We start from the raw sequence: 12,500 nt of genomic DNA, 5'->3' as shown, positions 1-12,500 counted from the left end.
CGCTGTGCTGACCTGCAGTCTATTATCCTCTCTACTCTCTCCTTGCCATATCCCTGAAGTCCCTGAAGGAATGTGTACATTTGTGTAACTTTTAATGCTGTTAAACATTTTGATACAACTGTTTTGTGTGTGTGTTTGTGTGTGTGTCTTTTTTTCCTCCTCATCGGAATATCAAATCCCTAATGAGATAGTGGTTATCAAGAACCAAATAACAAACTCATTGATCTATCTTCTTTAATATATGTCTAAGGCTCCATGATTGAAGTAGGCAAATAAGATGGCCTATATAGCTTAAATAATAAAGAATTGGCACATTCTTATTAGGTAAATTGTCTGGATATAAATCAAGACCTAAGAAACGAACCCAATGCGTGCTTAAGAGTTTTGTTTTCATACAACAGCGCTCTAAAGTACTAGTTTGGAATCTGCCCTGCTTCTGGAGCGACGGTGCGCGACGTTTTAATAAGTTTTAGTTAGAAACTCGAGCGTGCATTGACGTCTTGGCGGCACATTGGAGCTATTGACGTGCGTGAGTGCTTTTCTCCCCTTCTTTCAATGCGGCCCTTACTCACTGGCTGAAGGCGGTGGAGTGAAAGAGGTGCGACACCGGAGCTTTCATTCAGTCAGGTGCACGTCCTCGTCATCCGCCCACCACGTCTTGTCCTTAACGTCAAGTAGCCTACGTTACAGGTGCGTCTGTGTGTGCGATCCCACACCGCTAGAACTTCTGCAGAGACAGGCCTTAACATCAGCCTCATTCACTCCAGGGACCAGTAAGATGCGGCGTTAACGCGGACTTCGTTCGGACTCTGCGATGAACTTTAAGTGGATTGTGAAACGGTTTCTTATCTCGTTTTCAATCTGCCAGTTCCTGATTTCCGTGGGTAAGTTTGTCACTAACCGTTATAGCAGTACTATTTTATCATTAAACCCATCTAATGCGGGCAATGCGGGATTCCAAAATATGTAAAATGAAAGGTTTGCCTACATTTTATTGACTAAGAACTTCACCACTCGTCAGGTAGGCCTAGTGTAGCAATCCATGTATAACTATAACTATAAAACAAAAAGTTTACATTCGTAATTTTACTATGGTTAAAAAACTCTTTATGTCAGCAGTTCAAAGCCAGCTTTCAGACACTGAAGGACGACTACAGAGGTAAGGAACGAAGGCCGCCCTGCAGTGATGCTTCGAACACACACGCATGCAAACGCACACGCACACACACACACACACACACACACACACACACACACACACACACACACACCACACACACACACACACACACACACACACACACACACACACACACACACACACACACACACACACACACACACACACACTTATTGTTCTTGATTAAGTGTCTATGGTTTATATATCAGACGTTTTTTCTTCTCTTGATATTCATGTCATTTATTAATGGAAACTCTTTGTGGTGATTGCGCGCCTGTGATGCTGTGATGGAGCAGTGGTGGTGCATGTGTGGAGGCATGGGAGCTCCGTGGACTGATGGAGCGGGTTTAGGGAGGGTGCGGGGGTGTGGGGGGAGTTTGAATTGAAGTGGTGCAAAGTGCACTTAAGTCTCCCCTCTGAGTGTTCTCCCAGCTAATGTGCATGTTTGTGTGTGTGCTCAGGAGGACTAATGCACTTCGGAGGAAACGGGATCTCCTCGGGGAGGAGGTGGGTACACTACCCCTAAGAGGACCGAGGGAGGTCAGGGCACCCACATGCGCACAACACCCTCGCCGGCCACAAAGCGGTCTTTGTGGAGCGCCGAGGCAGCGCGCTCTGACGCACCGTCCTCGCCCCTGCACCGGGGTCACCGGCTCACCGTACCCGGGACTCACCGTACCCGGGACTCACCGTACCCGGGACTCACAGTGACCGGGCCTCACCGTACCCGGGACTCACAGTGACCGGGCCTCACCGTACCCGGGACTCACAGTGACCGGGCCTCACCGTACCCGGGACTCACAGTGACCGGGCCTCACCGTACCCGGGACTCACCGTACCCGGGACTCACCGTGACCGGGCCTCACCGTACCCGGGACTCACTGTACTCCGGCGGCTCACTGCAACCGGGTCGCCTTGATTCACTGTACCCGGGTCACCGGTGGCTCACTGTACCCGGGACGAGGGTGACTCAATGCACCCGGGTCACCCCCGGTGGCTCACTGTTCCCCGGTCACAGGCGGTTACCTTCCTCACCGGGCGTCGGCCCGCGATGCCGCTATGTTGCCTTTTACCCGCAAGGTTCTTTTTTTGTGAGGATCTTTTTTCATGTTGTAATCTTTTTTTGTTTGTTATTTTGTGTCCAGAAGTTCAGATCGCTTCTGGCTGAGGAGGCTCTCCCTCGCAGCGCGCTACACAACTACACAGCCCGGGACGCCTCTTCAGGTAGCCCTCACAGACCCACCGACATGTCTCCATACAGCCCGCACCTCCGCAGTTATATACTAGAATGTAACACTGGTATATACTGTACATACTATGTTATATACACACAATGAGAATATTACACTGTGCTACATACACACTGGTGTAGCCTTGATGTTACACTGTATACAGTATTTACAAACTGTGGTATATACACACTGTGGTATAGCCTTGATATTACTCTATATACAGTATTGACACACTGCGGTAATGCGGTATATCCACACTATGCTATCACATTGTATGCAGTGTTTCCACACCGGTACATACACACAGTGCGTCACCTTCACTGTAGTATTGACGCACTACTGTACATACACACTAGGAGTGTATTGCACTGTGGTTAATACACACTGACACTTCCACATAATGAGTTAATACCACTGTGGCATCATGTGTTTATACACACTGTGGTACATGATTAAGTGGTGGAATGCTACCATCTGTGGTGTCTCACGTGGAATGCTACATTCTAGCCTTGTGGTACGTTGCATTGTTGCGTACGGGTATAGAAGTGGTAACTAAGTGTGTGCGTCCGTCCCAGAGTACTGCGGCTGTCTCAACGGAGGCTGGTGTCTGGATGGAGGAGTGTGTGACTGTGCCCAGTTCCAGGCAGTGGGAGACCGCTGCCAGATGAGTGAGTTATACAGACACTACACACACACACACACACACACAAACACAAACGCACGCACACACACAAACACCCGATGGTTACACACACACACACACACACACACACACACACACACACACACATACACACACACACACACACACAAACACTGGCACAAAGACGCACACAAACACACACCCACACACACACACACACACACACACACACACACACACACACACACACACACACACACACACACTTGGTAACAAAGAAATAACATATACATATATACATATATAAAATATATACACATACACATATATGTACATAAACACAAATATATAAGACGCAACAATAATTATTTTTCAATAGCCCTTCCTTTTTTCTTTATTTCTTTCTGTCTTTCTTTTCCTTCTATCCTTTGTTCTTTCTTTCTTTCTTCGTTTTTCTCTCCCACCTTTCCTGAAGCTCTGATTACTTCAAGCAGTACTCCTTGTTTCCATGTCTCTGATGTTGGAGACTTCAAAGAGACACTTTTTTTTCTGAGCCTCTGATTGGTTGATGTGCACCTCATTCTAACCGATCAGTTGGTTAGCGTGGGTACACTTACTAAACTAAGCTTCTAAAAAGGCATGTCGTTTTACTGGAATGTATGTGTGTGGATGCGTGTGTATGGATTTGTGAGTGTGTTTTTGTGTGTGTGTGTGTGTGTGTGTGTCTACTTGTGTGTGTCTGCATGTGTACATTGGTTTCTATATGCACACATGTTGTAGAGATCAAGAAAATCAAGTCCATCACATCATTCAACAAGCATTAATTACCTGCAAACTCTGAGCCAGAATAATGGAACTGGTTTTGATCTCTCCATCTCTGTGCCGATAAAAAAAAAAACTGCATAGAATTTTTGTATGAGTTTGTGTGTCGGTGCTCAGACCCCCACACACACACACACATACACTCAAATGCGCACACACACACACACACACACACAAACCTATGTATTCAAAGGATAATCCGATTAAGGTTTTCGTTTTTAGTTTAGTTTCAAGGAGCCAACATAGACATTCTAGATGTAAACTGAGATGTAAACTCTACTAAAACAGCTTTAAGGATAAGTAACTTTAATAGACGTATCCTTAAAACATGTGATTAAGAACGTTTTAGAACAGTTGTGTAAGATCGGATTGTCATCAGCCTAACTGGTCAATTGTAAATCGAATTCAAGTTTTACGTCAGATAAAAGCCACTAAATTTAGATGTAAAGGAGTCCGGCATTTGGAAGAAAGATAACCATTGAGTTAAACTAAGACTAGAAGTATTAAGACTTATAAACCACATACAATGGACATACAAAGTAAGTTATTTTTAATGCATCTGGCAGGTGTTTTGTGACCTATACCCACATTGTATGTGTGCAACATTCTTTTTAAAGAATTGTCTGACATAGGCAGTGCACAAAATATGTCTGATGCATGAGCATCGCACTCTCACCTCCCCAGTGCTAATCAGTGCCCATCTCCTCAGTACCCAACCTTGGCCGAGACAGAGATGGGATCTGCCGCTCCTGGGGCCAGCACCACTATGAAACCTTTGACGGAATCTACTTCTACTTCCCCGGGACCTGCTCCTACATCCTGGCCCAGGACTGCCACTCGGCCGTGCCGCAGTACACCGTCTGGGTAGGGGGCGTGGGACACGGGAACCAGGCCATAAATACTAAACATGGTTTGGGATGGGTTTGTGCATTGGCCTTGTCGTGATCATCAGCACTTTTCAGACTTGGGGGGGAAAAGAGTACTATTTAATATATAAAAAGAGTATTTAAAGAGTTATCTTAATCAACTCCTTTTTTTTTACATGGAATTAAAACAATGTTTTAATTCCATTAAAACACACGGGCCAGTGTTCTTCTGGCTCCGGGGCCCAGTGTGCCTCAACAGATGGGCCACAGCTATTTCGTAGCTTCAATTCATTAATTTCAGTGCCCTTGCCACCCCCCCCCCCCTCCCTTGCCCCCCCCCCCCCCCTGTCCACAGGTGCACAACAGCCGAGTGTGCGAGGGCAGTGTGTACTCGTGCCCACGTGCCCTCAGCCTTTTCTTCCCCAACGAGGAAGAGATCCACATCTCAGGATATCAGGTCCACCAGGGAGGCCGAAGGTGTGTGTGTGTGTGTGTGTGTGTGTGTGTGTGTGTGTGTGTGTGTGTGTGTGTGTGTGTGAGTTTGGCTAGATAACAAGAAAGGCTATTAATGACCTCTAAAAATAGTTTAGAGCATGTCATTCCGGATGAGGAATTCGTACATTCAAGAGAAACAGAAAACATATTAACTTACATCATTCCTTTGTGTGTGTGTGTGTGTGTTTCTGCGTGTACACGTGCACCGGCGTGTGCATTTGTGCGTCTGTGTGTGCCTGCCTGTCTGCCCATCTGCCTTCATGCGTGTGGGTGTGTGCGTGCCCGTACGTGAGAGCATACGTGCATGCCTGTGTGTGTGCATGTGGGTGAATGTGCATGAGTGTTTGAGTGTGTGTGTGTGTGTGTGCGTGTGTGTGTGTGTGTATGTGTGTGTGTGTGTGTGTGTGTGTGTGTGTGTGTGTGTGTGTGTGTGTGTTGTGTGTGTGTGTGTGTGTGTGTGTGTGTGTGTGTGTGTAACATAGGTTGAGCCTGCCTCAGACCATAGGCGGAGTGTTCATCGAGCGTCTGGCCGACTACCTGCTGGTGAAGAGTGTGTTCGGCTTCTCCTTGGCCTGGGACGGGGGGGTCTGGGGTCTACCTGAAGATGAGTGAGGAGCACCAGGGCGCCCCCTGTGGCCTGTGTGGGAACTTCAACCATGTGGCCAGAGATGACCTCACCACTGCCCACGGTAAGGCCGCCCCGAATCGACCCCATTGTGGTCTACTCTGTCTCTCTCTCTCTCTCTCTCTCTCTCTCTCATCTCTCTCTCTCTCTCTCTCTCTTCTCTCTCATCTCTCTCTCTCTCTCTCTCTCTGTGTCTCTCTCCCTCTCTCTCTCTTCTCTTCTCTACTCCTCCCTATTTGACTGCCTTATTCTTGTGTAGGAAATGGAACAATTGATAATCTTAAATCTCTTTATACACTCAGCAGCTATTCAAAGCAATTAATAGTCTTGAACTCTCAACACGGCAGCGGGCTAATTGTACCAGCGATGGGCCTGGGAGGGTCCGGGGCAGAGCACACAGGACAGGGCTGATTCAGGCTTTGTAAGGAGGAGCAGGGATTCCTCCCCCAGACTGACTGGTAACTTGAACCCCAGTCCAAGGGAGTGCTAGCTAAAGGAGTATGGATGATCTCAGATATGAGAGAGAGAGAGAGAGAGAGAGAGAGAGAGAGAGGAGAGAGAGAGAGGAGAGAGAGAGAGAGAGAGGAGAGAGAGAGAGAGGAGAGAGAGAGAGAGAGAGAGAGATCTAACTCTCCATTGGTAATTGCATTTTGTTTACCTGTGTGTGTGTGTGTGTGTGTGTGTGTGTGTGTGTGTGTGGTGTGTGTGTGGTGTGTGTGTGTGTGTGTGTGTGTGTGTGTGTGTGTGTGTGTGTGTGTGTGTGTGTGGTGGTTGTGTGTGTGTTTTAGGCACGAGGACAGAGGAGCCGGTGGTGTTTGGTAACAGCTGGGCGGTGGACCTGCCTCACGAGGCCTCCTGTCCCTCGGTGGAGCTGGACTTCAACGGGCCCTGCCAGTCGGAGTCTGACATGGATGTAAAATAAACATAGCAATATTTAACACTGTTAACTCTACACAAACAGGCCTTTTTTTGCCTAACTAGTGTGTGTTTGTACCTGTTGTGAAGCTAGCTCTTGCTGTCTATGTGGTCGTCCAACAGGACGCCATAGAGAAGTGCAGTGCTCTCCTCTTCTTTCCATTTCTGTCTTGTCACGAGAACATCGACCCCAACCCCTTCGTAGCGAGCTGTGTCTCGGACCTCTGTGTGTGAGTCATTCATTTTGTCATCAACTAATGTTTTTGTAAAACGTGTCCCCTGCTTTGATGTTGATTGAAGATCGAATCTCATTGAACATTAAACTTTATACAATTTGAGGAGGAAGAAGCTACAACCCAACCATATTTTTCCAACTCAAGGCTTACCAAATATGGCTTCAGTTGGAATCGAAAACACAAAAGCACCCTCTCTGCACAGCCTAGTATTGGTGAAGCTGAAACGTTCCTCTTCATTTCAGATCTGATGATGAGGAAATATTTTGCCGGACCTTGGTGGAGTACACGCGAGCGTGCTCTCATGTGGGCTACCCGGGTCCGAGAGTGGAGGGACAGCTTTCCTTCCTGCAGTCAGTAGCCCACACCGAACCCACCAGCAGCTATCTGATACCAAGCTATGTAGGCCCTGGACAGCTGACAACGGCCTCAGCGCTGGTCACTTCATTTGATATAGTTTGACATTTAACAAGCAGTCACATCAGAGAGATAGTTTTTAGATGAATAATAGATAGGCCTCTATTACTTAATAGATAAGTAATATATCCACACACATATCGACCACAATGCCTAACAGGTATGCAGCCTCACCCAGCCCAAGAGTTAAATCAGAGTGACCCGGGCCAGGTGAGGCTGCTTGTACCAGCCATCATCCACACACACTCCACAATTATCTATGATAGATAATAGATAATACATAGAACATCATTCTAAACTACATTATACATATATTAAGTGTAAGAGTGAGATGAGTCAGGAAAATGCAGACCCTTTTTTGCCTGATCCAAGGCACTTTATTTGAGGTCTTCAAATAATACAATAGTCCACAATTATACTAACACACTTATCACGATCAGATGGGAGATTCTTAAGTGTGTATTTAAATTGTAGAATTTTCAATGTATATTATAAGGTAATAGCTATTGATAGAGATACTATGTTCCTTTTCGTGTTCTAATCTTGTGTTAAAATACTGAGTCTCTTTACTGAACAATCATACCTTACATAAGAGAAGAACATTGTAGACATTGATCAGTGAGCTATGTGTGAGTTTGAAAGTAAGTGTTTGTCCTTGTCTTCAGATGACGGCTGTGAGGAGAGCTTCGTCCACAGGGACTGCATCAGCTGCTGCCCACCAACGTGTACTTTTGAGAAGGAGTGCCTGGGGACCAACCTGCACTGTCTGGACGGCTGCTACTGTCCTGATGGTACTCAGAGGAAACCTTCATCCCATTAAGCATCCTCCTTCCACCGTTGGATTACTCCAGCTGATCACTAACAAATTTTCAACATTTTCATATCTTTGCATTCTTATTCTTTTCTTTGTCTGCTTGCCATGGTGAATCGGTTATCCATTCATATGAATAATAATGATAACATTTGATGTTTATTTGTATCTACCTATCACTTTGTCTTTCCGCCACATCTTCTCCCTGAAGGCCTGATTCTGCAGAACGGCACGTGCATCGCCGTGGCTCAGTGTCCCTGTGTCTACCACGGGACGTCCTACACACAGGGACACGTGCTGGAGCAGGGCTGTAGCGTCTGGTGAGCTCACACACAGGACACACACACACACACAGACACACACATACACACACACACACACACACAACACACACACACACACACACACACACAACACAGACCACACACAGACACAGACACACACACACAGGCACAAACACAGACACACACATATATACACACACACGCATAGACAGACACACACACAGACACGAACACACAGACACATAGATGCACACACACAAACACGAACACACACATACGCACACACACACGCACACACACACATAGACAAACGCAAACACGCACAGACACGTTTTTGTCATATTATCATGCAGGTTCCTAACAGATAACTAAAGGCACAGGTGTGTAGGTATAGCGTTAACCGGCCGTATGCTCCTGTTGCAGTGTGGTGCATGGGGGGGGTGTGGAACTGCACTGACAACAACTGTACAGGTGAGCTCCCATCAGTCACTCAACTCCATCCCAGACCCCAGAGTACGCAGGGGCACACGGAGTCAACACTCTCTCCCTCTCTCTCTCTCTCTCTCTCTCTGTGTCTGTGTGTGTCTGTGTCTCTGTTTGTCGGTGTGTCTGTGTATGTGTTTCTGTCTCTTTTTTGTCTGCGTCTCTGTGTGTCTGTGTCTTTGAGTGTGTGTCTTTGTGTGTCTCTGTCTCTGTGTCTCTGTGCGTCTGGGTGTCTGTGTGTCTCTCTGTGTCTATGTCTCTCTGTGTCCGTGTGTGTCTCTGTGTGCGTGTGTGTGTGTCTCCCAGCTGAGTGCTCGGTGGCGGGGGACGTGTTTGTGACGACGTTCGACGGCCGGATGTTCCTCCAGCCGGGGGTGTGTCAGTACGTCCTGGCCAAGAGCCACCGCAGCAGCCGCTTCACCGTCACGCTGCAGTACGCCACCTGCGCCGAGGTCAGTGGCCGCACGCGCACACAAACACACACACACACACACACACACACACACACACACACACACACACACACACACACACACACACACACACACACTGGCACAAAGACGCACACGCATACATACATAAACCAACTCATAAACATGCACACACACACACGAATGCATGCAAAAACGCATGTACGTAAACACACAGACGCACAAACACACACACACACACACTGCAGTATTCTCCCGGGGTAACTGGTGACCTGGAGGTGACCTTTGTGTGGCGAGGCAGAAGGCGTGTGTCCAATCTGTAACCGTGGTGTTGGACGAGGACGTGAGCCGTCAGGTGACCTTGACCAGAGAGGGGGAGGTGCTCATCGGGTCAACCCAGCACCTGTTCTGCCCTTTAGAGACGGCAAGTTTCACACTCGTGTACCCAAAACTTCCCCACAAAGTCCCCAGCCTACACAAAAACATCTCGATCCAATAACATGACGTTGGGATCTGTTCTCTTGTTGGAATGCATGTGTCTTGTGTGTCCCCAACAGACTCTGTGGAGGTGACGAGGCTGACCCCCGTGTTCACGCTGCTGAAGGCAGGCATCGGCCTCCGCCTGCAGTATGACGGCCACGGCGGGCGGGTATCTATCTCCAACTGGACAGCCAATGGCGTGGCTCCACCCTCGGCCTCTGTGGAACCTTCAACGGAAACCTCAGAGACGACTTTCTGTGAGGACAGCCTTTCTTTCTTTAACGTTATCCATCAACGCCTGCCTATATCTGTGACATGTGTTTCTGTGTGTGTGGGGCTGTAGCTCTCCAGCAGGCATGATAGAGGGGACTCCACAGCTCCATGCTAACGCCTGGAAGGTGTCGTCTGCCTGCGTAGCTCCAGTCAACCAGCCCATCATAGACCCATGTGAGATGAACCAGCACAATGGTAAGTCCTCCTCCTACTGGCCGTTGAACACGAGTACATTTCCCAGAACAGCTGAGGCCAACCGTTTTGGTTCAGGGCTTCACCTTGATGGTGTGAGGGTCTCGAAATATCTGGATTCCATTCTTTTTTACCCCGAAAGAAAGTCATAGTCATGACTTTTTGAAAATCTCAGTCTAAGTAATTTGTTTGCTTTTTGCAGTATTTTCCCTAAGGTGTGTTCTGAAGTGTCTGTGTTTATGTTTAGGTTTTTGTGTGCACGTGTGTGTTCTCATCTCAATAATATGGTTGTGTGTTTGTTTTGCACTGTTCAATTCATGTCAGTAATGTGTCTGTCTGTTTTTGTGTGTGTTTTAAGTCTAAAATTAGTATTTTTGATAAGCGTGCATGGTGTGTTTGTGTGTGTGTGTGTAACAGTGTTCTATTCACTCTGTAATGTGTGTGTGTTGTGTGTGTGTGTGTGTGTGTGTGTGTGTGTGTGTGTGTGTGTGTGTGTGTGTGTGTGTGTGTGTGTGTGTGTGTGTGTGTGTGTGTGTGTGTGTGTGGTGTGTGTGTGTGTTTGTGTGTGTGTTACAGTGTTCTACTCACTCTGTAATGTGTGGGTTACAGTGCTCTACTCACTCTGTAATGTGTGTGTTACAGTGCTCTACTCACAACTGTAATGTGTGCGTTAAAGTGCTCTACACACTCTGTAATGTGAGTGTTACAGTGTTCTACTCGCTCTGTGATGTGCGTGTGTGTGTGTGTTACAATGCTCTACTCACTCTGTAATGTGTGTGTTACAGTGCTCTTCTCACTCTGTAATATGTGTGTTACAGTGCTCTACTCACACTGTAATGTGTGCGTTAAAGTGCTCTACTCACTCTGTAATGTGTGAGTTACAGTGCTCTACTCACTCTGTAATGTGTGTGTTACAGTGCTCTACTCACTCTGTAATGGTTGTGTGTTGACAGTGCTCTACTCCCTCTGTAATGTGTGTGTTACAGTGCTCTACTCCCTCTGTAATGTGTGTGTTACAGTGCTCTACTCACTCTGTAATGTGTGTGTTACAGTGCTCTACTCCCTCTGTAATGTGTGTGTTACAGTGCTCTACTCACTCTGTAATGTGTGTGTTACAGTGCTCTGACTCACTCTGTAATGTGTGTGTTACAGTGCTCTAACTCACACTGTAATGTGTGAGTGTGTGCGTGTGTGTTGCAGCGTTCTACGCGTCGCTGTGCGATGTGATCCTGGGCAGCGTGTTCTCCCAGTGCCACGCTTACGTCAGCCCTAACGTCCTACCACCAGCAAGTGCCGCTACCAAGGCCTGTCGCTGGTGGCAACAGCTGGTCTGTGCACGGCGCTGGCCCACTACGCCTACCTCTGCTCCAAGCACGGCGTGCACGCCGACTTCAGGACCCACGTCTCCGAGTGCGGTACGGACCCTCCATACCTGACGGAGGCCAATGCATGCGCATGTGTTATATATGCTAATGAGGGACCTCAAAGGGTCCCTGATGTTAGTGGCGGTGCTGGCATGGCCATGAGTCTGTGTGTGTGTGTGTGTGTGGTGTGTGTGTGTGTGTGTGTGTGGTTTCTGTCTGTGTGAATGGGGTGTTATCTGTGTGATGTGTTTGTGCTTGTGTGTGCGCGAATGTGGCGTTGTGTGCCTGTTTGTGTGTGTGGACATGTGGCGTTACGTGTGTGTTTGCATTTGCGCTGTGTTTACATTTGGTTTTATGTTGTGTTGTGTGTGTGTGTGTGTGTATGTGTGTGTTGAATCTGGCGGCATGTGTATGAGTCTGTGTGTGTGCGGGTGCACGTGGCTTTATGTTTGTGTGTGTGTGTGTGTGTGGCTGAATGTGGTGTCATCATGTGTGTATGTGTATGTTTGTGTATGTGTGGGTTGCACGTGCATGTGGCTTTTATGTATGTGTGTGTGTGTGTGTGTGTGTGCATGTGGTGGTATGTGTGTGTTTGTGTGTGCCTGTGTGTGTGTGTGTGTGTGTCTGCATGTGGTGTGTGTCTGTTTGTGTGTGTGTGTGTGTCTGTGTGTGTGTGGTGTGTGTGTGTGTGTGTGTGTGTGTGTGTGTGTGTGTGTGGTGTGGTGCGTGCCCAGGCGTGGTGTGTCTCGGAGGT

At 47.6% G+C, this 12,500-nt stretch overlaps 1 protein-coding gene and 1 pseudogene across 1 annotated transcript in view; both read left to right on the top strand.

The window, feature by feature from the left end:
- LOC115550384 (synaptotagmin-2-like) overlaps positions 1–118 on the top strand; it is a 5,333-nt pseudogene extending 5,215 nt beyond the window's left edge.
- Positions 119–618: 500 nt separating this feature from the next.
- Positions 619–12,500, top strand: part of otogl (otogelin-like) — a 39,123-nt gene continuing 27,241 nt past the window's right edge. Inside the window, 25 exon segments of the mRNA XM_030366154.1 lie at positions 619–884; positions 1,120–1,159; positions 1,642–1,687; positions 2,326–2,404; positions 2,988–3,080; positions 4,587–4,741; positions 5,099–5,220; positions 5,721–5,817; positions 5,819–5,927; positions 6,652–6,776; positions 6,902–7,008; positions 7,257–7,329; positions 7,331–7,364; positions 8,094–8,219; positions 8,451–8,559; positions 8,918–8,994; positions 9,313–9,458; positions 9,739–9,826; positions 9,829–9,861; positions 9,995–10,089; positions 10,092–10,174; positions 10,261–10,385; positions 11,583–11,662; positions 11,665–11,797; positions 12,481–12,500. The exon segment at positions 12,481–12,500 is cut by the window's right edge and continues 149 nt beyond it. Of these exon segments, the coding sequence (XP_030222014.1) occupies positions 815–884; positions 1,120–1,159; positions 1,642–1,687; positions 2,326–2,404; positions 2,988–3,080; positions 4,587–4,741; positions 5,099–5,220; positions 5,721–5,817; positions 5,819–5,927; positions 6,652–6,776; positions 6,902–7,008; positions 7,257–7,329; positions 7,331–7,364; positions 8,094–8,219; positions 8,451–8,559; positions 8,918–8,994; positions 9,313–9,458; positions 9,739–9,826; positions 9,829–9,861; positions 9,995–10,089; positions 10,092–10,174; positions 10,261–10,385; positions 11,583–11,662; positions 11,665–11,797; positions 12,481–12,500 (2,265 nt within the window). The 5' untranslated portion in view covers positions 619–814.

The sequence above is a fragment of the Gadus morhua genome, chromosome 9, assembly GCF_902167405.1.
Source record: "Gadus morhua chromosome 9, gadMor3.0, whole genome shotgun sequence".
NCBI classification, from domain to species: Eukaryota; Metazoa; Chordata; class Actinopteri; order Gadiformes; family Gadidae; genus Gadus; species Gadus morhua.
The sequence above is the reverse complement of the archived record's forward strand: the minus strand, read 5'-3'. Positions and strand labels throughout refer to the sequence as shown.